The following is a 25,572-nucleotide window of genomic DNA, read 5'->3' as shown; positions in this document are numbered from 1 at the left end:
TATTTTTTAAAAAAAAGTTTATTTTGCTCCGATTTTGAAAAAGAGGGAGCGTGGGTGGCCAGCGGTTTTTATAAATTATTCTTATTTTCTGTTATCTGTCCCCGTCCCTCCCCACCCCCTGCTGAAGCTTGAATAAGGGCAGGGATCGCGGCTCCTACCTATCGGTCACCCCCTTGCCCGTTCCTCCCCTGCCCCAACGCCTAGCACAGTGCCCTGCACACAGTAGGCGCTCAATAAATGTTCGTGGATGATGATGATGATGATGATGAAAAAAATGCAGCATCAACGGCAGCAGCAAGCGGACCACGCGAACGGTGAGCAGCCAGAGCCTGGGCACCCGCTGCCAAATCTAATCCTTGTCATGGTCCTCCTCTTCCCACCCCCCTCTTCCTTCTCACCCCCCTCCCATCTCTGATGCGCTGGTGGGTTGAGGGGGTTGGAGAGGATGCTTCTAGCTCGGTGTCATCTACACAGAAAGGGGAGATGCGTGACAGCCACTCCGTTCTCCCCTTCAGGCCTTGAATGTCAGAGCTAATTCTGCATTTGTGGGGTGGGGGCGGCCGTGGAATCCGTGGAGTACTGTGCCGCCGGAGGGGCGGCAAGCCGAGGTGATTCGGCTTCAGTGTCCTCGGGCTCAACTTTCCTCCAACGCTCTCGAGCGATGGAAAGGGGGTGGCTATGAGTCTTCACCCGGAGCCCCCTTTCCAGCCTCTTCACCTCCTTCCCCGGCCCCTGGTTAATTAGGAAGAAGGTCTCTGGTGGCATCCGGAAAATTCTAGGATTGCCAGGTTTCAACCTTCTCGCCGGTGGGTGAAGCATCCCCCTACCCTTGAGAGGGAGGCTGGGTCTCGGAGTCGCCGGCCAGGGGGTCGGGTGGAACGCGTATTCCCGCTCGCAGCGCCGCTGTGCACACGTCGGTAACCTAGCAATGCCCGGAGAGTCGCTGCCGCTGTGAGGCTCTGCGCCCCAGCCCGGCCACGTGCAGTTACCATGCCGGCCCGGCTGGGTCGAGGGAAGGGGGCGCAGCTCCTGGCCAGCCCTCTACACTCCTGCCTGGAGGTCACTGGAGTCCCCCACAACCCTCCATGGGCTCGCAGCCTTCCCGATGACCGCTCCCCAAGGGAAGACTTGGGGCGACTCCTCCCCTGGCTCAGACCGTCTGCTGCCCAACCCCAAGGCCCCCTCTCAGGCTGCTGGCCAGGCAGATGTGTGCTCGTTTTGACTCTTCCTTGCTTTTTCCTGAGCAAGAATTGGTTTTGCAAACGCCCATCCCTCTACCTCTGCCGCCACGCTCACTTTGACTTCTGCCTCAGTAAGGAGGTTGTGACCAGAGGCAGGCAGGTGCCGGGGAGACCTGCCTGGGACTTGGCCTGACCCCAGGCTGGAGAGGGCTTTGCACATGGAACCCTCTTGGGGTTCTACCCTGTGTGCACTTGGATACCAGCCTACACTGAGGTGATTCCTGTTTAGGCCTTGAGGGCCCCTGGCATAACCCAGCCTGTCTATCCTAGGTGTAAGGGTGCAGGCTGCCTGCCTTGTCTGTTTCTTTGGATGCTGGCTTGGCTGCTGCAGCTGCAGTTTAAAATGCAAAAAAGCCCTAAAGATGTTTTCTGTTTTCCGAAGACTGTGGAGGAAATGAGTCCCAAGCATCATGAATTTTCATTTGGAGGAAGTGTCAGTGCATAATCTAGGCATTGGTTATGGGGCTTTTGGTATTGCCCTGGTGCCGGTGGAGGATTTTTTTTTCCATGCTGAAAAAAGTGCATTGGTGGCTATGGAGAGATTTTGGAGTAACACCCTGAAAATGATTAAGACTGTTGAATTATTGCCACTGCTTTTTTTGTGTGTGTGTATGTGTCTGTGTGATGGTAGTTATTTTGAAGAAAAGCTGTTGTATGTATCTGTTAACTCATCAGAGATACATGGGTTTTAAAAGTCAGAAAAGATTTGAAATAAATGTGGGAATGACCTCAGTTTGTCTGAAGAAATGCACTGAAAGACTCCTTGTGAAGACACGGGTGTAGGGAGTTACTGACCCATTGGGCGTGATGCAGCAGTGGTCCTGTGTTACTGACACTTTGGGCAGGGCTTGCGGACTTTCCTTGCTACTCTGGCTGGCCAAACTCTGCTTCTGAAAAATAGGACACGAGGTTTCAAATGGAAACATGGGGATGATTTCCCTACTGTTCTTGATGGGAAAACACTTTAGCTTTCTTCTGACACTGGATTCTCATTGTTTTGTTTTGTTTTTTAATTTTCCCTTTTCTCCTTCTTCCCAGAGGCAAACTATGCAAGAGGCACCAGGCTCCCTCTTTCTGGTGAAGGACCAACTTCTCAGCCGAATAGCTCCAAGCAAACCGTCCTGTCTTGGCAAGCCGCGATCGACGCTGCTAGACAGGCCAAGGCTGCCCAAACTATGAGCACCTCTGTACCCGCACCTGTAGGATCTCTCTCCCAAAGAAAACGTCAGCAATACGCCAAGAGCAAAAAACAGGGTAACTCGTCCAGCAGCCGACCTGCCCGCGCCCTTTTCTGTTTGTCACTCAATAACCCCATCCGAAGAGCCTGCATTAGTATAGTGGAATGGAAGTATCCTTTTTTGGGGGAAGGCTTTCTCGTTTTCTCTTTTACCATCTGTTCTTTAAAAGGATTTGCTTTCTGAAATGGCACTTACAAAGTGATAGCATTTTGGAATGTGAGAAACAGAAGAAGTTGTGTGTAGAGGGTTTCATGGTATATAATTTCCTATCTCCTCTGGGTGTAGAGGGGTATCTCTCTGGGTAAGTATAGGCTCCTCTGTGTGTGTGTGTGTGTGTGTGTGTGTGTGTGTGTGTGTGTAGTGGTGGGGGAGGGAGTGACAACCTGAAACTTCAAAGTGGTAGATAATTAAAATATGAAATTAACCTTTGGTCATCTGACACTAGATGGTTAGTTTCAATGCACCATTGTTTTTTGGCAGTGGTATGCATTGAACCTATTGCAAATAAGGTATGCTGATTTAAAAAAAAAAAACTGTACTAGAAATAAATACATTTTTGACCTTTAGTGGAATCTTCTCATTTTGACATTTGGAATTTGCTTCGGAAACTCCAATTAATGCTAAGATGGCTTGTAGATCTGACATTTGGTGAGTCTGATTGTTCAGGTAGCTACAAATATGAACACTTGCTTCATAGGGAGGGAGCAATTTGCTCATCAATGCTATGACTTCCTGGAATTTCCTTTTGACAAGTTCCAAAACAGCATTTGAAACGTGAGCGTGAGGGAGCGTGTGAAGGGAGAGGTTTGTATGTGCCTCTTCTTTCAGCGCCCTGTGGGTTAGAGCACAGCCCTCTCAGTGGAGGAATTTACAGTTGCTGCCTTTATAAAAAAAATTCTGTCTGTGTCCTTGGACTGGAGTTACATTTCTGGGTGTCTCCTTTGTATTTTTAAAACTGAACTCCAACTGCCCCAGGAGGGTTGTTAGGGCCCAGATCTTGGAAAACTAGGGTGTGCTGCCTGCTCAGTCCCTCCCCTAAACCTGGAGGCCAGGTTCCAGTGCCTGTCACCCTTCAGAAAAGGTTGACTGAGGCCTTCTTTCTGAGCAAATGGCTTTCTAATTAGGTGATTCATTGGTTTGGGTGAAACACAGCATTTCCTTCTCCCAGAAGTGTATTCGGAGTTGACCTGGGCCTTAGAGCAGTTCCTAAGCATAGGAAGGAATATGAATAAAGGGCTTCCCCACGGAGGCTGGGGGGAGGGGAGGGGCGGTCATGCTGCAAAGGGAGGGGGTCGGTGACCCGGGCTAGAAAGTGGAGCTGAAACCCCCGTATCATTTGAGTGCCTAGCTAGGCAGCTCTTTGCATGCCCTCTGTCTTAGCTGGCTACTTTCTGTGCTCTCAGAGAGTTAAAATGAGGTAACTGTCTAGAGAGGTTTTGGAGAGAGTAGCCAAGTGTAGGATTTGAGGGGTTTTCATGTGCTTTTTCCTTTTTAGAACAGATGTCTCCTCTCCAGAGGGAGTTGCCGTGTCTCTCACATGGCTGGGGTTGTGTGGATGTGTTTTCTCTTTAGGTTCTTTTTGAGTCTGAGGACGAACACTGGTGTCGGCCCAGGAGGGAGCCGGCTCCACAGGGTGTCCCTCAAGTGGCATGGCAGCAGTCAGAGGCACAGACTGTACTTAGCTGGAATGATCTCGTCCTCCTCAGGTTGGCTTGACGTGACTCTGGGTAAGCAGAGGCCTCTCGGTGGGGTCATTCATTTCATGTGGAGTGAGGCGGGAGGCCTGGTGCCGTCTGTGCACAGTAGTTTCTCTTTGTGCACAGTAATTTGTATATAGTAATTTATGTGAATGGAGTGAATTCCTGGATGGTGCTGCTGACTCCCGTTCCCGCACCGCCAGACATGTGTGCAGAAATCAGGGGCTGTGGCTGCCAGTGCAGGGAGAAGCCGCCCCTACAAATGGGGAAGTTTGCAGAATAGATCCTGAAACGATACATGTTTGTTTTTTTCAAATGACAGTTTTCTTCAGGTTCAGGGAGCAGGCTATGGGCAGCTTCCTAAAGCCAGCAGTGCCAGGCCCTGTCCGCACTGGGACAGTGAGTTTTTACCTGCTGTTTGCCTTTACATGCAGGCAAAGCAGAGTGTCCTGCACTTGGGGAACGAGGAAGGAATATTTAGGATCAGACCCATCCGTTTCTCTAACGCTCTGTTCTGCTTGGCTTGTCAGAATCTTGTGGCAGTGGGTTAGGATCCACCGGTACCTGGCGTCTGAAACTGGACCACCATAAAGAAAACGAACTCTTATGTTTGCTTTCCTGAACAGCATCAGTGCTTCTCAGATTTGCTGGTTTATCATTTAGGTAGCAGGAAATTAAAAAGGCAGAATGGTGGTGTGGGGGAGGGGAGAGACAGTAAGTGTGTTTCCATATAGGATAGCCCTGGGGCAATTGACTTTTAAAATTTTGGAAGGAACTGCCCAAAGGAAAAATGACAAGGAGTTTCTGAAGTCTTTTTAAGGTGGACTGCCTTAAAGTTGGGTCCCCACATAAGAGATTTTGTAGTACTAGATGAGTTCAAAGAATAACTACGAGGGAAGGATAACTGGCTTTAAAAATAAGCCCATCAAATTAGTAAGGGAATAATGTCTTTCACGTCCATATTTCAGTGAGTGTTAAAGTTCTTCAAGAGACTGAGGCTCCATGAAACTTAACGTATCCCCAGAGACATGAGGGGTCTCTGTTTCCTTCAGCATCTTTGGATTTCCCAGAAGGAAATCAGGATGAACAGAGAAGGTCTGTGCATATGCTCAAAGCTTTAGGACTTGGAGATGTTGAGTGAAACCGTGGCCTTGCCTTTTGTGGGTGAGTGTATGGGAGAAACAGTGTCATACACCAAGCCCAGGGTTGGAGATTAGATTGGTGCTTGTGAAACCTTGCATTTGGAAAGGCTGAAAACCAAGAGAGGAAAAACAGTCATTTTGGCAGATGTCAAATTTTGTATTGCCAGTTTTGACAGTGTCTCTTAATAACAGCAGAAGGTTTAAGCAAGTATCTGTTGAAGGCTGCTCTCAGAGTGATTCTTCCAGACAGACCCCTGAGATTTAGAAATGTTAAGTTGAACTCTGTAAGTATCTGGTGGTGATTTCTTCTGGCCTTTTATTTAATTTGTTTATAAATTGAACAAAATAACAACACGTTATAAACGGAGCTCTGGTCTGGCTCTAATCTAAAATAGTGATAACTGCTGATTAGTAAGGAAGGAAAGCGGAGGAGGGAGGTGAAGCCTGGCTTGCTTGTTACAGCGAGGGATTGGAACAGCCACAAGACGGTCACAGGTGGAATGGAGAAGGTCCTTTGTGACTTGTCCTGTCCCAGTTCGGACAGGAGATTCAGACTGACCCAGCCAAGAACAGCCTCCAAGAAAATGGCTGTAACACATGGTGACAAGGATTTGTGGAAGAGGTTTGTCTCATGATGGCTCTTCTTTGTGTCTACAACAGCCAGAAATTTAGCTCTCTGAGGCCCTTGTTGCTGTGAGAATGACACGAAGTAGAAACCTGTTTCACACAGTGCCCCAATTGGATGTACTTTTAGGTTTTCATATAAAATGTCCAACAGAAGAATGAGTGTAACGTGATCCTTGCAACAGAAGAAAAGGGCGTGGAGACGTCATTTGATAGGAAGATCTGCTGTGAGTTGACCACTAACTATTACTCCTGCTGGAAACCTTGTAGTCACAGCAGTCAGTTGAATAAGGATTTGTGGGTAAAATTTTCATTTAAAAAGCAGTTCAAAAGTGGTGTGATTGGGAGTGTGACGAGAGAGATGGTTTACGTTGGTGTAACACATATATACCTTAACAAAAATTTTCAGACCATTTGACATATTTATATTATTGGCTATTTTTGCCAATTGCGTGGCCTTAGCTATTTACATCCCATTCCCTGAAGATGATTCTAATTCAACAAATCATAACTTGGTAAGTGTCCTTAGAGTTGCTGCTTGTCCTGATGTGTGCTTATCATTTACCTCTATACTGAAGCTGGAAGCTGGCGGCTGGCTTTCTGGGTGGTTGAAGTTAACAGCTATGCATGTGATGTTTCACGGAGCTTTGCAACAGTGGTGTGTGTTTTTTTTTTTTTTTTTTTTTTTTGACCTGTATTCTCAAATTCATACTGAATGAAAGTGTTTAAAGTCATGAATCTTGCATAAATAGATGTCGAACTTTTCATGGAAGAGGTTTGTAGCAGATTTAAAAATAACTTTTCTTTCCATATAGGCTTTTTTTGTCGACCATTCTTTTCCTGGTAATGTTAGCTTTTTTTTTTTAAATCCAGTGTTATTTGGGAGTTGTGGGTACTATGGTTAATTTTTCTGGTAAGTAGAGAGTTGTCATAGCTTCTGTACCTGAACTATTAATTTTTACAGAAGTAGAACACAACAAAACTAATCCACGTAGCGCATAATTTGGTGAATGTACAGTAGAGTATTGAAGTTCCTTCACTTAGTTCTTTGAAATGCTCCAAGATAAAATGATTCTATGGTGAAATAAATTGGGATACTTCCATATACCTTATTGCTCTCTTAAAGATTTATAGTGCATATTAACTCAGTAAAAGCTCCAGGAAAGTCTGTAGTTAAAAAACCAGTTTCATTTTGTTTAACTCAGCTAGTCCCTAAAAGTAATTGGTCATGGATTCTTTAAACATTTGTTTGGCAGAGTGCATCACAGTGTTTCATGGAACTTCCTTTGGGAAAGGTTGATATAGTTTAAAAAAAAGCACTGGAGTGGGACTAGGAGTTGTCCCAGTGGACTGTCGACTGGCTGTATTTTGGGGCATTTCCCAGACCCTTTGTGCATCGCCGTTTACCCACCTGTCAATTCGGGGGATCGGATGAGAAGATCACCAGGGTTGTTTTTGCCTCTGACATCCTGTGCTCTTTCCTTGATGATTCAGAAGCCATTTCAGGATTTTTCTGGTGCTGCAGCGTCCTCTTTGCAAGGATCAGTCCTTCATGAGTTGAGGCCGTGCAGCAAGGAGGTGAATGAGGGGCTGGTCCCGGATAACAGGAGATTCTCCCTTTTGTTTTGCTTTCCCCTCTTTTAGCTGGTTCCATTCGGTTTTGGTTTCTCATGCTGAAGCTGTATTTTAGTGGGGCTGGATGTTCTTAGCTGAGTGTTGTAAAGTCAAAACTAGTGAGGGGAGAGCTCTGCCGGGGTCTGTAGATGTTGACATTATTTATGCTTTTATGATTTTAGACTTCGTGGTTTATGTACAGGACTTCATGTTACATTTAAAATGTGCGGCACGTTTCAGATGTAGTGTGATGTCTCTTCACATTTGGGCTTTTGTAGTCTGATGTGTAGGGAATGTTAAAAAATTTTGGACACTGCTACTGAAAGTACAACTGTAAATGGGAGTTGGATACACATGTAAAGACTTAGTGTTAGTATATATTTATACTGTGCTAGAGATGATCTGTGTGACTGGATATTTTAAATAGCTTCTGATTTAGTTGTAGACATGTGACTTTAGACAATCATTTCAAAGGAAAAGCAGAAGTAGTGAAAAGCCCCCATCAATGGGGCTAGATCATCACAGTCTAGGCCACAGGTGGTGTCAGCCTTGTTACCAAATTTAACAACCTGGATGGTGACCCAGTTTGTTGCTTTTTGTAGCTCAAGAGAACATGATTAAACAAACTTAGAAAATAGATACCTTTCTGAAAGGCAGATTAATTCAGATCCATGGAATAATTAATGTAGCTGCATGTGTAAGTCAATTAATATTCTGATTTTTTTTTTCCCCAGGGAAGTTGAGGGCTAATATAAGTACTGTCGGACCATTTGGATTTCTCAGCTAATAAGTGAGGGAATAAAACATAGGAAATGGATAAATCTCTCTTCCTCCCCCTGGCAGTCCCTCCCCAGTGGATCTTTTATTGACAGTTCTTAAAACACTGGCCTTTTGTGGGTGGGAGAGGGCAGTGTGTTAGTTTGGCAATCCTTTCTAAAAAACCCAACATATATTTCTTTGACCTCTTAACATTCTGAAACTTATAGCATTCAAGTTTGTGTCTTGTGTTCACTTGGCTGGTCACATGGCCAGACGAATTTAATCTCTGCCTAACTCTTTAAATATTTCCTCTCTCACTGTGGGAAGGGAAGATCTTTGTGGATTTCCCCCTGACTCTTAGCAAGGTCCCATGCCATGTCAGTCCTCCTGCCAGGGAGCCGTTTTTTTTTTTTTTTAAAAAAAACATTTGACCCAATTTGTACCAAAGTGATTGCTCTATTTTTGGGATCAGTTTAGAGGCAGCTGAAGGAAGCTTGTTTTTCATCTGTAGTAAATACCTTTCAATTAATGTGAATGGCAAAACAAAGGGCAGAGACTGATACGGATTGCAAAGCTGTAAGTGTCAGGGAGCTGGTGGTTTCCTTTGCCTCCAAGCTCTGTCGGGAATGTAGATGTTGAGTGCTTAGAATACGATTCAGGGCCAGCTTTGTGGAAGATGTTTCTGCCTGTTACAGGTAGTTTGCCGTGAAATTATTACTTTTGTTGGGTAAGAAATGTGGCCATCTCCCTTCGTCCAGTGTGCGTTTGGTCTGGGTTGTACCTAACTGAGCCAGCTTTGGGGATTTGGAGACTACTACCTTGGGGGCAGCAAGTTTTCCCAGGGTTAGATTAAAAAAAAAAAAAAAAAAAAAAATATATATATATATATATATATATAAACAATCTCAAGTTTCTATGCAGCTTTCATTTGTGGACTTGCAGAGACTAGTGGAGGCTGCAGCCATGGAAACGGTGCAACTCAGTTCCCACAGCAATCTCCCTCCTAGATCAGTCGGTAGCAGGATTTCCTCAGTTCCACTTATTGAAAGTGTATATCATTTATTTAATTTTTTTCTTAGCATGGGGCAGGGGGTGGGGAGCGCTTCTTTATGGAGTGTCAGCGTGGCGATGATCACAGTCCTGTCTCTCACTGTGTTGGAAAATGCTTTATTTCGCTTCCCAAACTTCAGTTTCTCATAAGTCGCAAACTGACTGAACGCTTCAGTCTGGGCATCCTGCTACTGGAAGTCCCACCCCACCCCCGGGCCCAGTTCTCCATAGTGCTGACCGGCCTCAAATTAGAACTGTCCGAAGAGGGGCGCCCAGCTGCCAGCCCTGACCTTCCTTGATGTCTGCAGCCACCGAGGGCAGGGCGCGTGGCCTAGGCCACTCTGTCCCTTTTCCAGGTGCTCAATAAATGCTTTTGATACTCAACGAGAAGGTTTACTAAGTCTTTGACCCCCTTTCGCATCTTGCCTTTGTGTTTTTAGACTGCTGACACTTGGCCTCTATAAAGCCCCTCATGTGTTCCCCTTCCTCTCCATTCACATTGCGTTCAGATGGCTTTTGCTAGAGGAGTGATCCTGAGGTTTCAGGGGCGACCTGCTGTCCAAGGGAAGGCTGGGTGCTCCTTGGTCTACCCAGCCTTTTCTGGTTCACCTTCTGTGCCTCTCCTTCATACCCACCCCCTACCCCCATCCGTTAGTCCACCAGCTGATCGTAAACACCCCTCCCTGGTCTTGTCCACCTCCTGGCCTCTTCTCCATCTGAAATACCTCTTCCTCCCTACCACCCCTTCATCACTGTCACTGTCCTTAGAGCTGCTCAGGAATAATCGTAAAGGATGTCTCTTCTGTGAAGGCTTTTCTGACCCGGATTAGAAGTAACACTCTTATCTGAACTGCTCCGCCGGCACTTTGCATATAAAACACCTTATATTTTGGTTATTTATGTGCACATCTTATCTTTGTCTTATCAAGCCTCTTCAGAATACAACTCACAGTGAATCATTTTGGAACCCCAATAGCGCCGAGCCTGACGGTGTGTAGAAGATGTTCATAAATGCGGGTTGTTGAGGACCACTGAATGAATGCTCTCAGGAGAAGTTCCTCACCTGGTCTTTCCTCTGAGCCGTACTCAGGATTTCCTCGTGTGGCAGGTTCCTCTGCGGACTCTTTCGAGGTCCTTGGCGGGGGGTAGGTGAGAAGTTCCACGTGTTTACTCCTGAAAAGCTGAGGGTCTCGTGACCCCGCTCCTCATGTACCCCTGGCTGAAGGCACCGTGGGAGCTGCGTTTCCGAGCTGAGCAGCCTTATACGTTTTGTGCTCCAGCTCCAGGGCTCGGAGTGGCAGAGCGGTGAGAGCATCTCTGGGAAGCAGTGCTGGCTGGGGACTCCTGTCAGGGGGACCAGATGCCTTATGAGGGCCAGGAACGCTGTGGGACAGCCTACTTTGATTGCATTCTCTCCTCCATGGCCGAGATTCCCACGCAGTGTTTCCTGGGCTTAAAAAGCGAGTTCATGGGCTCTGCATGGCCCATAGTTTAGCATCTCACATAGTGAGTGGTGTGAATTGAAATACCTTGAAACACAGTTTTATAACCTGTCTCTTTGGGCTTTGCCTAGAAGGTGGCTTTTATTTCCGTACCTCATCTCCGTGCCTTTGCTCTGTTGTCTTTCTGTTTGAATTGCGAGTTTATTTCTGCATGCCTAGATGCCGTTTTTCTAGGACAGCTTGTGTGCTGCCCTCAGTTCAGCCTTCTCTGAGCCTTGTCCCTGCCTTCCACCCCACCTGCCCATGTGCAAGTAGTACTTGCTTTCCTCTTTGCAGATATTCACCCCTTTCTGCCTTATTCTGTAACTGCTGTGGGAAGTGGCTTGGTGTGTGGGGGGCAGTTCTGCACATGGGCTTTGGGCTCTGACAGCCTGGCCCTTTGGCTGATGAGCTGAGTGACTTTGTTTTAGTTTTTTTAAGTTAATTAATTAATTAATTTTTGGCTGCACTGTGTCTTAGTTGCTGGGCTTTCTCTAGTTGCGGCGAGCGGGGGCTACTCTTCATTGCAGTGTGCGGGCTTCTCGTTGCGGTGGCTTCTCTTGTTGTGGAGCACGGGCTTCAGGTGTGCGAGCTTCAGTAGTTGTGGCTCGCAGGCTCAGTAGTTGTGGTGAACTGGCTTAGTTGCTCCACGGCACGTGGGATCTTCCCATACCAGGGCTCGAACCCGTGTCCCTTGCACTGGCAGGCGGATTCTTAATCACTGCACCACCAGGGAAGTCCCGAGCTGAGTGACTCTGGATGAAAGTAGCATATGCTGAGTCTGACTGGTCTCGATGGTGTTGCGAACTTAACCCTTTGCGGGCGCACGGTAGGCACATCAGGAAATGCATGTGGAATGGGTAGGTCCATAAATGAATGACCGTGTGGGGTTCCATGGCATGTCCTTATAGATCAGGAGCTAATTTTCAGCAATTGGCTAATGATTAATGTTTGCTCGAGAGGCTGACTTTCATTGTCCAATATTAATGAGAATCCCAGGAAGCACCTGTCAGAGGTTGCCTTGAATTTCAGGATTGTATATTTCTCGGCAAATTTAACTCTTTATATCTGAAGCAGGAGAGAAGAAAGACAAATGCTTGATACTTCTTGAATCCCTGCCTCATAAGCTGGCTTCTGTGTTCAGCACTGTGTGTGAGCCAGGTATGAGAGGTTGTACTTGGGTGGGTGTGTGTCACATTTCGTGTAAAGGTTGGTGGGGCAGCAGAATGCCCACAATAGATGGACTTGGGGAGTAACATTTAACCCAGAGCTGGTGAACCCGCTTATGCCTTGTACAAGTAATTGCATCTCTTTTATCGTCTTGCCTCATATTGACAAAGAACAAGTTGCCCAGATTGATGTTTTATTGAACAGACTTGGATTGAGAATCGGCAGTTTTTCAGAAATCAAACCCAAGTCTTAAGGAATTCAGATTTACTTCTATTAAAGTTCCTTAAGAGGAATTCCCAAACGGTCCTCACCCTTTTGGTTTGTTAAAAAGCGAAACTCATTTCTTTATAGACACACCTTGAACACTGGAACTTCCCTGCTTAGACCCTTGAAAAATGAACCTGTCTTGGAGTGAGGATATGTTGGTGTATTGGCCAGAACTTGTTGGATTACAAGTTGCAGAAACACAAATTGGCTTAGTTGGGGAAAAAAAAAGTATGTGTGTGTGTTTGTAATTTATTAACTTAGGTAACTGAAAAGTCCAAAGGGTAGAAACTGTTATCAGACACAGCTGGAAAGGGGGCTTAAAAGAGGGTCTCAGGATCCCACCCTGCACCCCAGCCTTCCCGTCTCCCAGGCACAGACTGGCCTCCAGCGGGTCCCTCTCACACACTGCCTGAAGTGTGCATCCCGTCAGCCCACTTTGGGGACGGTCTTTGGGGAGATGCATTCCTTCCTTAACCTCAGCTCAAGTTCAGTATTTTAAAATGATTGTGTGAGAAACAGGAGACCCTTGTAGCAGATTTGTGGGTAGTTTCCTTTTTTAACCTTCCCCATCAGCATTTAACTTTTAACTGTCTGCAAAACGTGAGAAGTGCCTGATACAGAGGGGTCAGCTTGCCCAGCTGCAGAGACACTTATGTCTTGTTAACTACAGGTGGTGGTGGTGGGGTGGGACTCCAGAACAGACCCTCAACTGCTCCTCCCCCAGGAAAGTCTCTAAAGAAATTGCAGAGGCCCTGGGATGCTGGTGGTTGAGCAGAGTGTTACTGTTGCTTGGACGACGTGCCCCGGGAAGCGACATCGGTGGGTTTCCTTGCCCTGTGGGGTGGCAGTGGAGGTTGGCAGGTCATTTCAGAACAGACGTGAGCCTCCTGTCATGCTCACACTCCTGGGGCCCTCTGCCATCAGCACTGTAGGATGTGTCCCCAAGTCCTGTTCTGCCCATGTGATTGAAATGAGGAAAGGTGAGATTGGTATTCTCACAGCTGGGGTTTGGCTGGGCAGGCAGAGCTGGCACTGGGAGGTGGGCACAGTGAGAAAAGCTGAAGATGGGGTTGGAGGAGGAACTGTCTGAGCGAGGAACTGTCCTCTGTCTCTGTGTGTGTGTGAGAAAGCTGGGGGAGAGTGTGGTGGGTGGATGGACCGCTGGGTGTTTTTGACAACACACACCTTGTAGCATGAAGCCCTCTTCTGGAGATTTTACCTATGCAGGGTTCCAGACACTGCCCAGGCTGGGGAAAATGACTTTCTCCTCCAGAACCTCAAAGCAGTTATTTCTGCTAATTTCTTTTCCCCCTCCCTACTGGCTGAGTGGCAAATTTAGAAATCACCTGTTGAAATTATTGAATGAGTGAACATGAGAGTCAGGCTGGAGCGACTTGGCAGGGGGTGACCTGAGGGAGGGAAGGCTGGCTCCAGACTGCTCAGGGAAGATGTAGCTGGCAGATGGACCCAGCCTGGAAAGGAAGGAGGAGGTGTCCTTGGTCAGCTTGGCCTGTGGATTCACAGCAGGCTGGGTGTGAGGCTCATGCTTTCCCTGCCGTGGTCATCTTCTGAGGGGCCCACCGTGCCTCCCTTCCCTGCACCCATGGGGAGGTCTAGCACGGCATACTCACAGATATTTTTGTAGCGCCGTAAGGACCTTGTTTATAAGACAGGAAGTCAAGGCACCATTATTCAACAAATATTTATTGAGACCTGCTCTGCAGAGCATACCAGACTTATGCGTCCGGACTTCTAGCCGGCGCTGCTATGGGCTCCCTGTGCCCGGTCGCCCTTTCATAAGGAAAGCCCACAGCATGGGGTCCGAGAAAGGCCTTCTTTGTTTTTCATATTTTGCATTCTTACAGTAAATCATCATTCAAATTTATACAAATAATACACGAATACATTCTTCTAAACTATTAAAACGCTGCAAGTAAACTGAGTCTCCTTTTCCTTACTCAGCTCCTCATCACAGTAATCAGTTTCAGAATTGTTTCTCACTGTGTCCGTATGTGTATGTCATCTGTGCATTTTGAAACCTGTATCTATACAGTTTGGGTATTTTAAGTCTTACACAAGTGGAAACAGTGCATGCATTATAAAGCTTCCTTTTTTCCCACTTGATGTGTCTTACAGATCTTTCCGTATCTGCATGTAGAGATCTAACAACTCCTTAGTTGCCGTAAAATATTCCGTGTATGTGCCATGGTTTGTTTAATTGTCCTCTTTCTGATGAGCAGTTAGGTTAGTTCCTAAAGTTCTGCTGTTTCAAACAATGCTGCATTGAATATCCTTGTGTGTGTTCTTTGTGTGTACAAGTAAACTGTTCTCTGGAATAAGTACTTAGAAGGGAACTCTCTGGGTGGGAGGACAGTGCATTTTAATTCCATACTTACTGCTGCATTGACTTCCACGAAGCCCGTACGATTTACGCTCCCCACCCCGACAGCTCCTTGAGGTCAGCCGTCCTTTAACTCTGACGAGTGATGTCATTCATTCCTTGTCTTAGGCCATGGGAAAGGAAATCTTGGGGGGAGGGTACAGCCTCTCTCTTGGATGTCTGGTAGGCACCCAGAGCATCTGGTTCGAGCAGAAAGTCCTGGAACTCTGAGCACCAGACTTGTCATCTCTTTTGAACCACAGACCTGGGTGAAAGGCACCAAGGCTCATTATCTTTCCCTTGCTTTGGGTGCACGCACTTGGGGACCGTGCTTCTTTCAAGAGAAACATTCATTCCAGGTGGCTAACAGATAAATAAGTCCCTAAGGCAAAAAACTGAGTCTCAGGGTCACTTTTGCAGTGTTTGCTGGCTACAGCTGAGTTCTAAGACGAATTCCTCCTTTATGTTCCTTTTAGTGGTGGAAGAAAAATATCTCACCTGGTATGTTTCTGCTGTCCCGTGGTCTTTGATGATTAATTATTCTATTTTCACAGGCAGTTGAACCTCGCTATTATTGTGGTATTTATTATAGGGTTTGTACCCCCTCCTGCTTCCAGAAGCTCTGAGGTGGCTTAGAACATGGAAGCTGATGAAGGATGGGGCAACCTGGAATCAAAACAAAAAAGCAGACTCGCCCAGGTGCTCCAGATGAACGGATCGCTGACACCTGGGCACTGAGCTGGCCGTTAGGCTTTCCAGCAGTGGTGGCGAAAGGGAGCACTCCTGACTTACAGGGTTTTTATCCTCTCAACAATGGGAAGCAGCCACATTCATTGAGAGAGGCATTTTCTAGGAAGCAGTTCCAAGCGGGAATCTACAGCATGGGTCCTTGTACAAGGTACTGTTGGGGCACGGAGAGCCATGTCTTCGCTGTGCTTTTGTTAACGAGAAATAAATGCCCTGCAGGCAGATGGTCTCTGGATTCAGAGTTCCTAAAGGTTAGGACACAGCATTTAAAATGTTGACATACTGGATGGCACTTCTGTGTTCTACAGCAGTTTTGCTTTTTGGTTATATAAATTACTATAGAACTAAAGCTGGGAAGATTAAAAAAGGTGTAGTTTAAAACAGCTATCACTTGATCACACATAAAGTACTTTCTGGAGCATTTATTATGTGTAAAATATAGTCCATTCAACATTTCACTTACTGGCTTTAACTTGGTTTAAGTCAGAATACAAAAGGATAGTATGTATTAATGCAAAGAACCCCTCCAAGCCCTCATTTTGGAAGGAGATGTTGGTTTTTATTATTTTACTCTAATGTGAACTAAAGAAGTGACCAATGTATTTTTTTTTAAATAAATTTCTTTCTTTCTTTCGTTCTTTTTGGCTTGCAGTGGGTCTTCGTTGCTGCGCTTGGGCTTTCTCTAGCTGCGGCGACCGGGGGGGCTACTCTTCGTTGCGGTGTGCGGGCTTCTCATTTGTTGTGGCTTCTCTTGTTGGCAGAGCGCAGCCTCTAGGGAGCGTGGGCTTCAGCAGGTTGTGGGCACGTGGGCCTCAGTACTTGTGGCTCGCGGGCTCTAGAGCTCAGGCTCAGGGAGCTGTGGTGCACGGACTTAGTTGCCCCGCGGCCATGTGGGATCTTCCCGGACCAGGGCCCGAACCTGTGTCCCCTGCATTGGCAGGCGTATTCTTAACCGCTGCGCCACTGGGGAAGCCCGTGACCAATATTTTTAAAAGAAAACATCCTCGAATGCTCTTCAAGTAAATAGATAACAATGGGGTATCATGAAACACTGTTTATACTGAAATGACTCCTTTCAAATTGTACAAAAACAGCTTGACTGATTAAATGGTTAAAATGCTGCCCTTTTATAAGAGTAATTAGTCCCTTAGTCTTTTTTTTGAGATAATGCGAAAGTGTGCTTCTCTTTGGGCATTCACAATTTCTGAATTATTGAACTATAAATTAATGATGAATCTATCTAAAGCTCTTTTCATATAATTTTTATCCGGTGGGAGTGAAATTAAAAACATCTAGAGTTCTAAATTAGAATGTGGGGAAGTGGTGACACCCCAGCAAGAATTTGGTAAAAGAGAGGTGTTTAAGAAATCTTTTTCTAGAAAGCCCCGTGGGGTCGCAACTAGTTTGATCCGGGCAGAGAAAGCTTTGGAACTATTTTAGGTTGGCCAGCTGAATAAGCTAATTGATAATCATTAAAGACAGGGTGTGGGTATGAGGGGGTGGGGAACAGGAGGTTAGATGCTGGTGTCTGATTTTACCCTGGATGGTACTGAATGTGAATCACAGACTGGTGAGGTTGGGATTGGGAAGGACCCCGGGAGACCTTCAGGGGGACCACATTCATTCTTCAGACCCCAGCAGTCGACTTGCTTAGGGTCGCACAGTGAGAGAGGAGTCAAGTGGGGACTTAGGCCAGGGCTCCTGTCTCTGGGTCTGTTTCCTTCCCACCCTCACTGTTACAGCCCTGAATCCAGGTTGAAGTCAGGCGTTTGCCATCTGACCGGTAGGTCTGAGGATGCCAGGGGCACTTGTGACATCTGGAAATCAGATGCCAAAAGAGTGTCTCTTCAAGGCAAGCTGGGCATTCAGCCAGTTTCTTTGTCCTCCATAAGATAGTTTTGATCATTCCTCCCTCCCCTGTTTTACTTCATAAATTATTCTCTTACTTTCTTCATGCCTGTTAACAGGCAGGAATCATTTGGCCATGGACGGCCTCATTATCTTATGGAAAGAGCCAGGCCGCTGGCCAGTGGGTGTGGGAGGGCAGGAGGGAGTCAGCAGGCCTGGTGACAAATGCTGTGGGTCTTTCCTCAGTCATCTGGTTCTGGTGTGGCTGCCATACCCTGTCTTTTTGACCATAACTGGAGGCACAGAGATAATTGCTTTTGTTACCAGCTCATGGCTGACACCTGCTGAGCTAGGTGGGCTTTGTATGTATAATCTCCTTAGTTCTCCTTTAATCCTCACTGTAGAGTCTTGAAGAAGAGACGACTGAAATCCTCATTTTGCAGGTGAGGAAAAAAGGCTGGGAGGGGTCAAATTGCTTCCATGAGGCCTAGTAATTGGCGGGGCCTGGATCCACATCCGGGCTTCCTGACCTCAGAGCTCACACTCCACCACCAGGCGGTGCAGACAAGTCAGGGATCACAGGCTCTTGCCGTCTAAACGCCCGGCAGCGGAGAGCAGCGCAGGGAAGGCCGCGGACTAGAGCGACGGCAGGCACTCCAGGTGGGTCTCTGCGCAGGCTTCACGGCCTGGTTTCGCTTTAGGGCTTGGAACCCAGGTTCGGGGACTGGCACCGAAACTCCTTGCATATGATGCACTCCCGTCGCCCAGAGGCGTTGCCAGGTGGGGTGGGGTGGTGGCTGAAGTCAGGGTGGCCCTCTGCCTGTCTTCTGAAGCGCCTTGTGAGCCATCCAATTGAAATGGGAGTTAGAGGAGTTTAAATTAGGGCATTAAGTAGATTTTATTGCATTTTAATTCCTTGAAAAGTGTTACTCGTGAAAGGAAAGCGTGGGGGCTCTTGGGTAGGAAGGAGCGAGCAGTTAGGCCGTGGCCTCCGAGTCACGCCCGCCCGCAGTTCGGCGCCTTTGAGGGGCCAGATGCGCCTCCTTGCCCAGTCTGTCCCTCTTCTGTAAAAGAGGAGATTAAGCGGCTGGCGGGGTTAGCACAGACCCTGGCTCCTAGGGTACGTGGAGTTGCAGGGTTCACTATTCCTGGGGCTGGGGCGACAGTCTGGTGCGTCCTCAAGCCTCCGCGCGGCCCGCCCTGGGAGGTAGGGGTTGCCGTCCTCAGCCTCACAGGTGAGGAACCTGGGCTGGGAAGCCGGACCGCTTGCCCCCGTCGTCCATGAGGAAGCGACCCCTCCAGCCACACCAGACGGGTTTCCTGGGCGGACAGCCTGCTGGGTTAGGGGTTGGCTTTCCAAAGCCATTTTACGGAAGACGTTTTCACCAGACCCGTTCCGTCTGTCCCCTGAAGGGCCTGAGACGTAGCCGTCAGAGAGGGTGTTGGGGGGACCTGGTGAAGCAGTGACGGAAAGTTACCCACTGGTCGTATGGAGGCCCTAGACCTGGACTGCAACCCGTCTTTGCTTAGACGACAGTCAAGGGCTGCTGATTTCCCTTGGGACGCCGAGGAAAGAAGGGGGCTGGGTTAGCCATCAGGATCTGATTCCCACAGCCAGGAAGCCTGAAGCCCCCCCTCTACAGAGAACAGTCCAGAGCCCAGTCCTCCCGTGAGGCTTGGTGGCGTCCCTGCCGACTGCTTCCTCAGTGGCTTGGGAATCCACTTGACCAGCTGTGTCTTGTTCCTGCTCGGCCCAGGTGGGAGGCTCTGGCCAACTCTTGATTTAAATGTTACTCAGGAGAGAACAGAAAACAAGTGCTAAGGAGCAGAACAGATGTCAGGGGAGTTCTGGCCTGATTGCCGCGTTCTCAGAAGGGAGGTGGGGCAATTCCTAGAATTGGGGTAGTGGAGTCACCGCTAGCACCGTGAGCTGCCATCAGAGCGTCTGATGTGCTCTCACTGCGACCTCGTGCGTCCTGCTCACAGATTACAAAGCAGGTCTCTGGGCCTCGGCCGTTAAAATGATCCCCCCTCCCACCCCACACCAAATAGCCAGGATGTGGCAGAGGTAGGACGTCTTGGGCCCTGCCCACCACACGCAGTTCCAGGGCTTATCGGGGTCCTCCCTGCAGGGGGTTCTGCTGGGCGACTGAGGCTCACAGAGGGGATGTGACTTGCCAGAGCTAGAGCTCCCCAGGACCTGGGAATTGTTTGTCCTTCTTGGCCAAGTGACTTCAGTTTCTTTTCTTTAATTTATTTATTTTTGGCTGCATTTGGGTCTTTGTTGCTGCGCGCAGGCTTTCTCTAGTTGCGGTGAGCGGGGGCTACTCTTCGTTGCGGTGTGCGGGCTTCTCATTGCGATGGCTTCTCTTGTCGCGGAGCACGGGCTCTAGGCGCGTGGGCTTCAGTAGTTGCGGCACACGGGCTCAGTAGTTGTGTTGCATGGGCTTATTTGCTCTGCGGCATGTGGGATCTTCCCGGACCAGGGCTCAAACCCGTGTCCCATGCATTGGCAGGCAGATTCTTAACTACTGCACCACCAGGGAAGTCCCTGATCTCAGTTTCTTCACCTGTAAGATGGGAGTAATGGTGATAGTACTGCCCCATGTGTTGAGACGATCAAAAAGGATTTTGTAAGAGAACGTTCTGCACCATTAATTTCCCTACATGTCAAGCCTGGCTTCTAGGGCTTTCCCTCATCTGACTCCCTCCCTCCTTCCCTTTCAGTCTGTGTTATCCTATCCTTTGGAGAGCAGAGACTCTGGAGGAAATAGATCTGGACCTGGGTCCCAAGGTTTGCTACCCACTAGCTTTGTGACAATAAATTGTTACCTCTCTTGGCCTTAGTTTTCTCATCTGTAAAATGGGGTTTAGTCATACTTGTCTCACTTTTAGCAGGGGGCCTTTGAGGAGTGAATCAAATGACGTGTGAGTGAGCCCCAGTTCACCAAAGACGTTATTCAATCAGTCAGGAATGGTGTCAAGGGGAATCTCTGACCTCCCGGTGATGTTCAAGGTCCGCAGTGTCTGAGTATTGGGGGAACCTCCTTTCCCTCAGCCCTTGTGGTGCTGTGGGGTTTTAAAATCAGCCCCAGGCCACGCCTGTTAAGTCCCCCAGTTCTCTCACGAGTGCGGCATTTCTTGGCCCTAGGATTTTTGTTTCCCTTTTCCTTAGTGTGGCCTAGTCCGTGGAGGTGGGAGGGGAGCGTCCCCCTTTCCTTCTCTTCGAGGGGGGGCCTCGTCGCTGCTTCTGGCCCGAGGCTGGGCGGCCATTGAGGCTGGAGATCCTGACGTGGTCTTGACTCCTTCGCATCCTGGTGGTTTGTGAGCTTGAAGTCCAGCGCCTTCCCTGGGGAGCTTCAATGGACTAGCCCCGGGTGGGAGCTGCCCTGTCCCGTGAATCACACGCTTGCTTGGTTTTGGTCTTATGCTCTTTTCTTATTTCCAACAAGAGTGTGACCTTTTGTGGACAGGGACCCAGTTTGCCCTCATCTGCATCCTCCTCAGCTCCCGGCATGGGGTGTTTGTAGACGATGGACCATTTCGTGAAGCATCACTGTGTCTACATCAGGTGCTCTGAGGTTGCTTTATCGCTTTGACTGCTTTCTTAATATGGCCTGATGGTCTCTCTTTGCAAGCTGGGAGCAGAGCACTGGGGAGATGGATGGAGGGATGGAGGGGCACTGGCAGCAGGACAGAGAGACAGAGATATGGGAGAGGGAGAGATAGAGATGGGGGAGGGGGGAGAGACATGGGTTTGGGGGGAGAGCGAGAGAGGGATATTCCCTTAGGGAGAGACTGTGATTGCTTAATGAAAACATTGGAACTTACAAAACCAAAACACAGTGAGCTCTTCAAAGCAGTTTTTTTCTGAGGCTGCACCTTAGTCCCAGTGCTGCAGGAATGCTTGTTTTGAGAATTGCTTTCAGAGCCAATTCCTACTTTTCATTTTTCTCTGCTTCTGGAGAAAAATGAGGTGATCCACGCTGATCACTGACCTTATTCACCAGCATTTTCCTAAAGAAATTCTTGGGTATTTGTAAGAAAGTCAAATCTGTCTTCAAAGAGAGCCATGTTCTCTTATCTTTGAGGCTCTTGAGAGGCGTGTGTCCTGGGCTCTGGAGAAGGTGTTCACTGGCATCTTGGAGTTGCTCTGAGGGGTGGCAGTATTCCCAGCACCATGCGGCCTGCTTCCCAAGCTTCCTCCTTTGAAAAGAACAACACTTGTTTATGTGATTCTAGTGTGTTGATTAAACAGAACAGCCTTCCTACTTTGTAGTCACACTTCCCTAAGTCTGTAGTCTCATCTGGCCTGACTTCTCCTGGTGCCAAGAATCTGTCCGCCTAGGCTTTCCTCTTTAGCCACTGGCCCCAGGAACCACGGTCAGGTGAGGTGTTTCACTCCCAGCTGTAGCCTGGCTTTTAAAGGCCTCCCTCATCCCTGGCAAGGCAGTCTTTCACGTTACCCCAGAGTCAGGGGACGTGGATGTGGGCTTCTCGGGAGCGGGGATACCTGCCTGACCCCTACCGGGATTTGGGGTCCTGGGTACAGGTGTAACTGCCCCATTCATAGCTGTCCGTGTGGGTGATTTACATAAGTAGACAGAATTCCTTCAGTTCCCAGGAGGGCTCCTTGGGCTTAGAAGAATATGTGAGTTTCCGCATTTCTTCTTTTCTTGCCTTTAAAAAAAAAATGCACTTTTGATCCCAGTTAGGTTAGACTTTTTTTTTTTTTTTTTTTGCGGTATGCGGGCCTCTCACTGTTGTGGCCTCTCCCGTGGCGGAGCACAGGCTCCGGACGCGCAGGCTCAGTGTCCATGGCTCACAGGCCCAGCCACTCCGCGGCATGTGGGATCTTCCCGGACCGGGGCATGAACCCTTGTCCCTTGCATCGGCAGGCGGACCCTCAACCCCTGCACCACCAGGGAAGCCCAGGTTAGACTTCTTAATCTTAGCTACAGCAAAGAGAGCTCCACTCTCGTTCTGTGTGAAGTGTGCGAGACGATGGAGGCTTCTTTAAAAATAGCCCCTCATTTATAAGTGGGGAGTCTTCGACCTAAGTCATGTTCTGTGCAGGTTCAGGTGGTCGGCATTGGCACCTGGCGTTGGGACCTGGGGGCAATAAATAACAGGGTTAATTGGTCTTCACTAAGTAGGTGGGATGAAGGCATGCACATTGTTTTTTTTTTTACATAGCCTTATTGAGATATAATTCACATACCATACAATTCACCATTTTAAATTATACAGTTCAGTGGTTTTTATTATTTTCAGTCATGCAACCATCATCAAAATCAATCTTAGAACATTTTCGTCACCCTGAACAGAAACCCCATATGCATTAGCCATCACTCCGTATTTCCCACCAACACTCCTTCCCTTCCCCAGCCCCAGGCAACCACTAATGTGTCTATGAATTTTCCTATTTTGGACATTTAATATAAATTAAATTATATAATATGTGATCTGTCAAGTCTGGTTTCTTTTACTTAGCATAATGTTTTCAAGATTCATTCATGTTGTAGCCTGTATCTGTACTTCATTTCCTTTTGTGGCTGAATAATATTCCATTGTATGGGTATGTCACATTTTCTGTATCCCTTTGTGAGTTGATGGACATTTGGGTTGTTTTCAATTTTTTGGCTGTTATGAATACTGCTTCGAGCATTCATGTACAGGTTTTTACGTGAACTTATGTTCTCAATTCTCTTAGTATATATACCTAGGAGTAGAATTTGCTGGGTCGTATGGTAGCTTTAACATTTTGAGGTACTGCCAAACTGTTTCCCAAAGCAGCTGTGCCATTTTACATTCCGACCAATAGCGTATGACAGTTCCAGTTTCTGCACATCTATCCTGACACCCGTTAATGTGTACCTTTTGGGTTCTAGCCATCTTAGGATATGAAGTCGTATCTCATTATATCTCATGACTAATGATGTTGAACTTCTTTCCTTGTTCTTATTAGCCATTTGTATATATTCTTTAGAGAAATGCATATTCAGATCCTTTGCCCATTAAAAAAAATTTTTTATTATTGAGCTATAGCAATTCTTTATATATTCTGGATCAGTCCCTTTTCAGATATATGCTTTGCAAACATTTTCTCCTCTTCTGTGGGTTTTCTCTTCATTTTCTTGATGGTGTCCTTTGAGCACAAAAGTTTTACATTTTGACAAAGTGGCATGTACATTCTTAGAATCTTAGAGCTGGATAGGGCCTTCGTGGTTGCCTGTTCTAAATCTCTTGTCCTAGTGATGACATGCCCTGTGGTCCAGAGAGGAGGTGCCTTCCTCAAGGTCACAGGCTGAAAAAGTCAGGACTGGAGGTTAACCTCTGGGAAGCCTCAGTTTCATCCCCACTGTTTTCTGAAGGTGGTAAGTTTAGGTGAGTAGGGAAAGAGTTGGCAGCGCTGAACATTCTCATCTTCCTGGAAGCCCACAGACTCCAAACTCAGCTCTCCTTATAGGTGGAGACCCCTCCGCATGGTTCATTTGTTTTAAAATAGAGGAGGGTCCTGTCACATTTGGTCCTTTCTCTGGGAGGGTGCACTCTATGAGAGACTAGCGTAGATCAGTGCTGTCGGGAGTGGTCGTCACTAGTCACCTGTAGCTATGAGAACTTAAGTTAAAATTGACTCAAAGTTAAAATTTTATTTTCTCAGTCACACGAGCCTCATTTGCATTGTTCAGTATCCATATAGGGCTCTCATATGGGACAGCACACGTAGGGAATGTTACCGTCGTTGCAGCAAGTCCTGTTGGATGGCGCTGGCCTGGAGACATTTATGCCCTGTGCACTGGCATTCTGTCCTCACTTCTGACCCAGGCTGGTGCCCTGGACTCACAGCCTTGATCCATCTTCTGTATGTTCCTCCTGCACCTGCCACTCGGAATTCCTATGTATGTAGCTGCCTCTGGGCTTCTTGGCAAGGCCCCTCCTCAGGTTGGATGGTCTGTGGGTCCTGCTGGCGGAGATGCTGCTTTTCTGTAGCTTCTGGACTTGGTTGCTAGTAAAGAGACCAGTGTGTTCCCTCACTTCAGCCAATGGATGTGACTTGCAGAAACCCAGCTGGAAGATGCTTGGAGAGGAGTGTGTTCTTTCTTGGAAAGGCTAACTCCCGAAAGTGAATGAATGAATGTATCGATATGCTCTGTGGACGAGAGGAAGTGGTTGAAGAACTTTGGAGTTTAGTTCTTTTGGTTGCATTCGTGGGTAGTCTTTGAGTGGGTCCTTCCCTTTAGAGACAGTCGGTCCCAAGGATTTGCAAGATTGCGAAGGGATGCAGGGAGGGAGGCAGGAGGAGTTGGAAAAGCCCAGTGTCCCGAGTCAATGACATGGCAGATGCTGGCCTTGTCCTGTTTAGCGCCCTGTGGCATCACCTTCATTTCAGGTGCCTGTAATCCTGAGGGCCGTCCAAAGCACTGACCGCAGGGTCACTAGGGCTGCACAAAAACTCTCAAAGGAAGTGCTTTATGTAAAAGGATGGAAGACACCATGGTTGTACCAAGTTGGAGCATTAGAGCAGAAATGAGCCTAGAGGATATCAGAGAGGAGAAGGGACTGACCCAGGTCACAGCAACTTAGTGGTGGCCAAACTGATGAGAACCCGGGTCCTGTGGCATCTGGCCTTAAGCTCATTCCACACGCCAGGGTGTATTTCTTCATTTACACAAGGGACAAACACAGTGACTTCTTGGAGGTGTTGCCCAGGCTGAGACATGAATTAATTTAACCCACATGAGGCTCTAGGTCTTGCCTTCAAGCCTTTGTCTGCTGCTCACGTCATTTCAAAATATTAGGAAACCTTTCAATTAAGGTGGGATCACCCAGGGTTCTCATTCCTTCTCTACATCCTATCTCCAGGATCTATTTTCTGCAGGGAGGTCTGTCCTTGACTTTAAAGAAAGTGTTGGGAAACAGAGACTTGTTGTTTTTGAGGTCAACCTTGTTCACCGGGCTTCGAGAGCCTTGAGGGCAAGGCCAGCATCATCTGTCACCACTTGGGGACTGGCACAGTGCATTCAGATAGGGAATATCTGTGGACTTTCCCCTTTTCAGGAAAACTTCCCTTTGAATGGGTTTCTGAGGTATGAGGTCCCTTCTCCAGGTGGTCCTGAAACTTTGTCAGTTCTAATTTGGAAATAGTGACCAGAAGAAATGGGATCATTTTTTTCTGTCTGCAGGGAGAGTTGCGCGTTTTGACTTTGAACTTTATAAGAGCTGGATAACTTTCATGTTTGTATCGAGAAAGTGAGGGCTACTTTTTGCTGAATTGGTCAGTAAGTATACAGAACCCAACAGGACATGCTGG

At 47.6% G+C, this 25,572-nt stretch overlaps 1 protein-coding gene across 2 annotated transcripts in view; it reads left to right on the top strand.

Moving 5' to 3' along the window:
* Positions 1–247: 247 nt before the first annotated feature.
* Positions 248–25,572, top strand: part of CACNA1D (calcium voltage-gated channel subunit alpha1 D) — a 324,032-nt gene continuing 298,707 nt past the window's right edge. For both annotated transcript variants that reach the window (XM_032650077.1, XM_032650076.1), the window contains exons 1-3: positions 248–314; positions 2,280–2,589; positions 6,352–6,457. In XM_032650077.1, coding sequence (XP_032505968.1) covers positions 248–314; positions 2,280–2,589; positions 6,352–6,457 — 483 coding nt within the window. The remainder of the gene's footprint in view (positions 315–2,279; positions 2,590–6,351; positions 6,458–25,572) is intronic.

The sequence above is a fragment of the Phocoena sinus genome, chromosome 11, assembly GCF_008692025.1.
Source record: "Phocoena sinus isolate mPhoSin1 chromosome 11, mPhoSin1.pri, whole genome shotgun sequence".
NCBI classification, from domain to species: domain Eukaryota; kingdom Metazoa; phylum Chordata; class Mammalia; order Artiodactyla; family Phocoenidae; genus Phocoena; species Phocoena sinus.
Note: the sequence above shows the minus strand (reverse complement) of the source record. Positions and strands in the feature narration are given on the sequence as shown.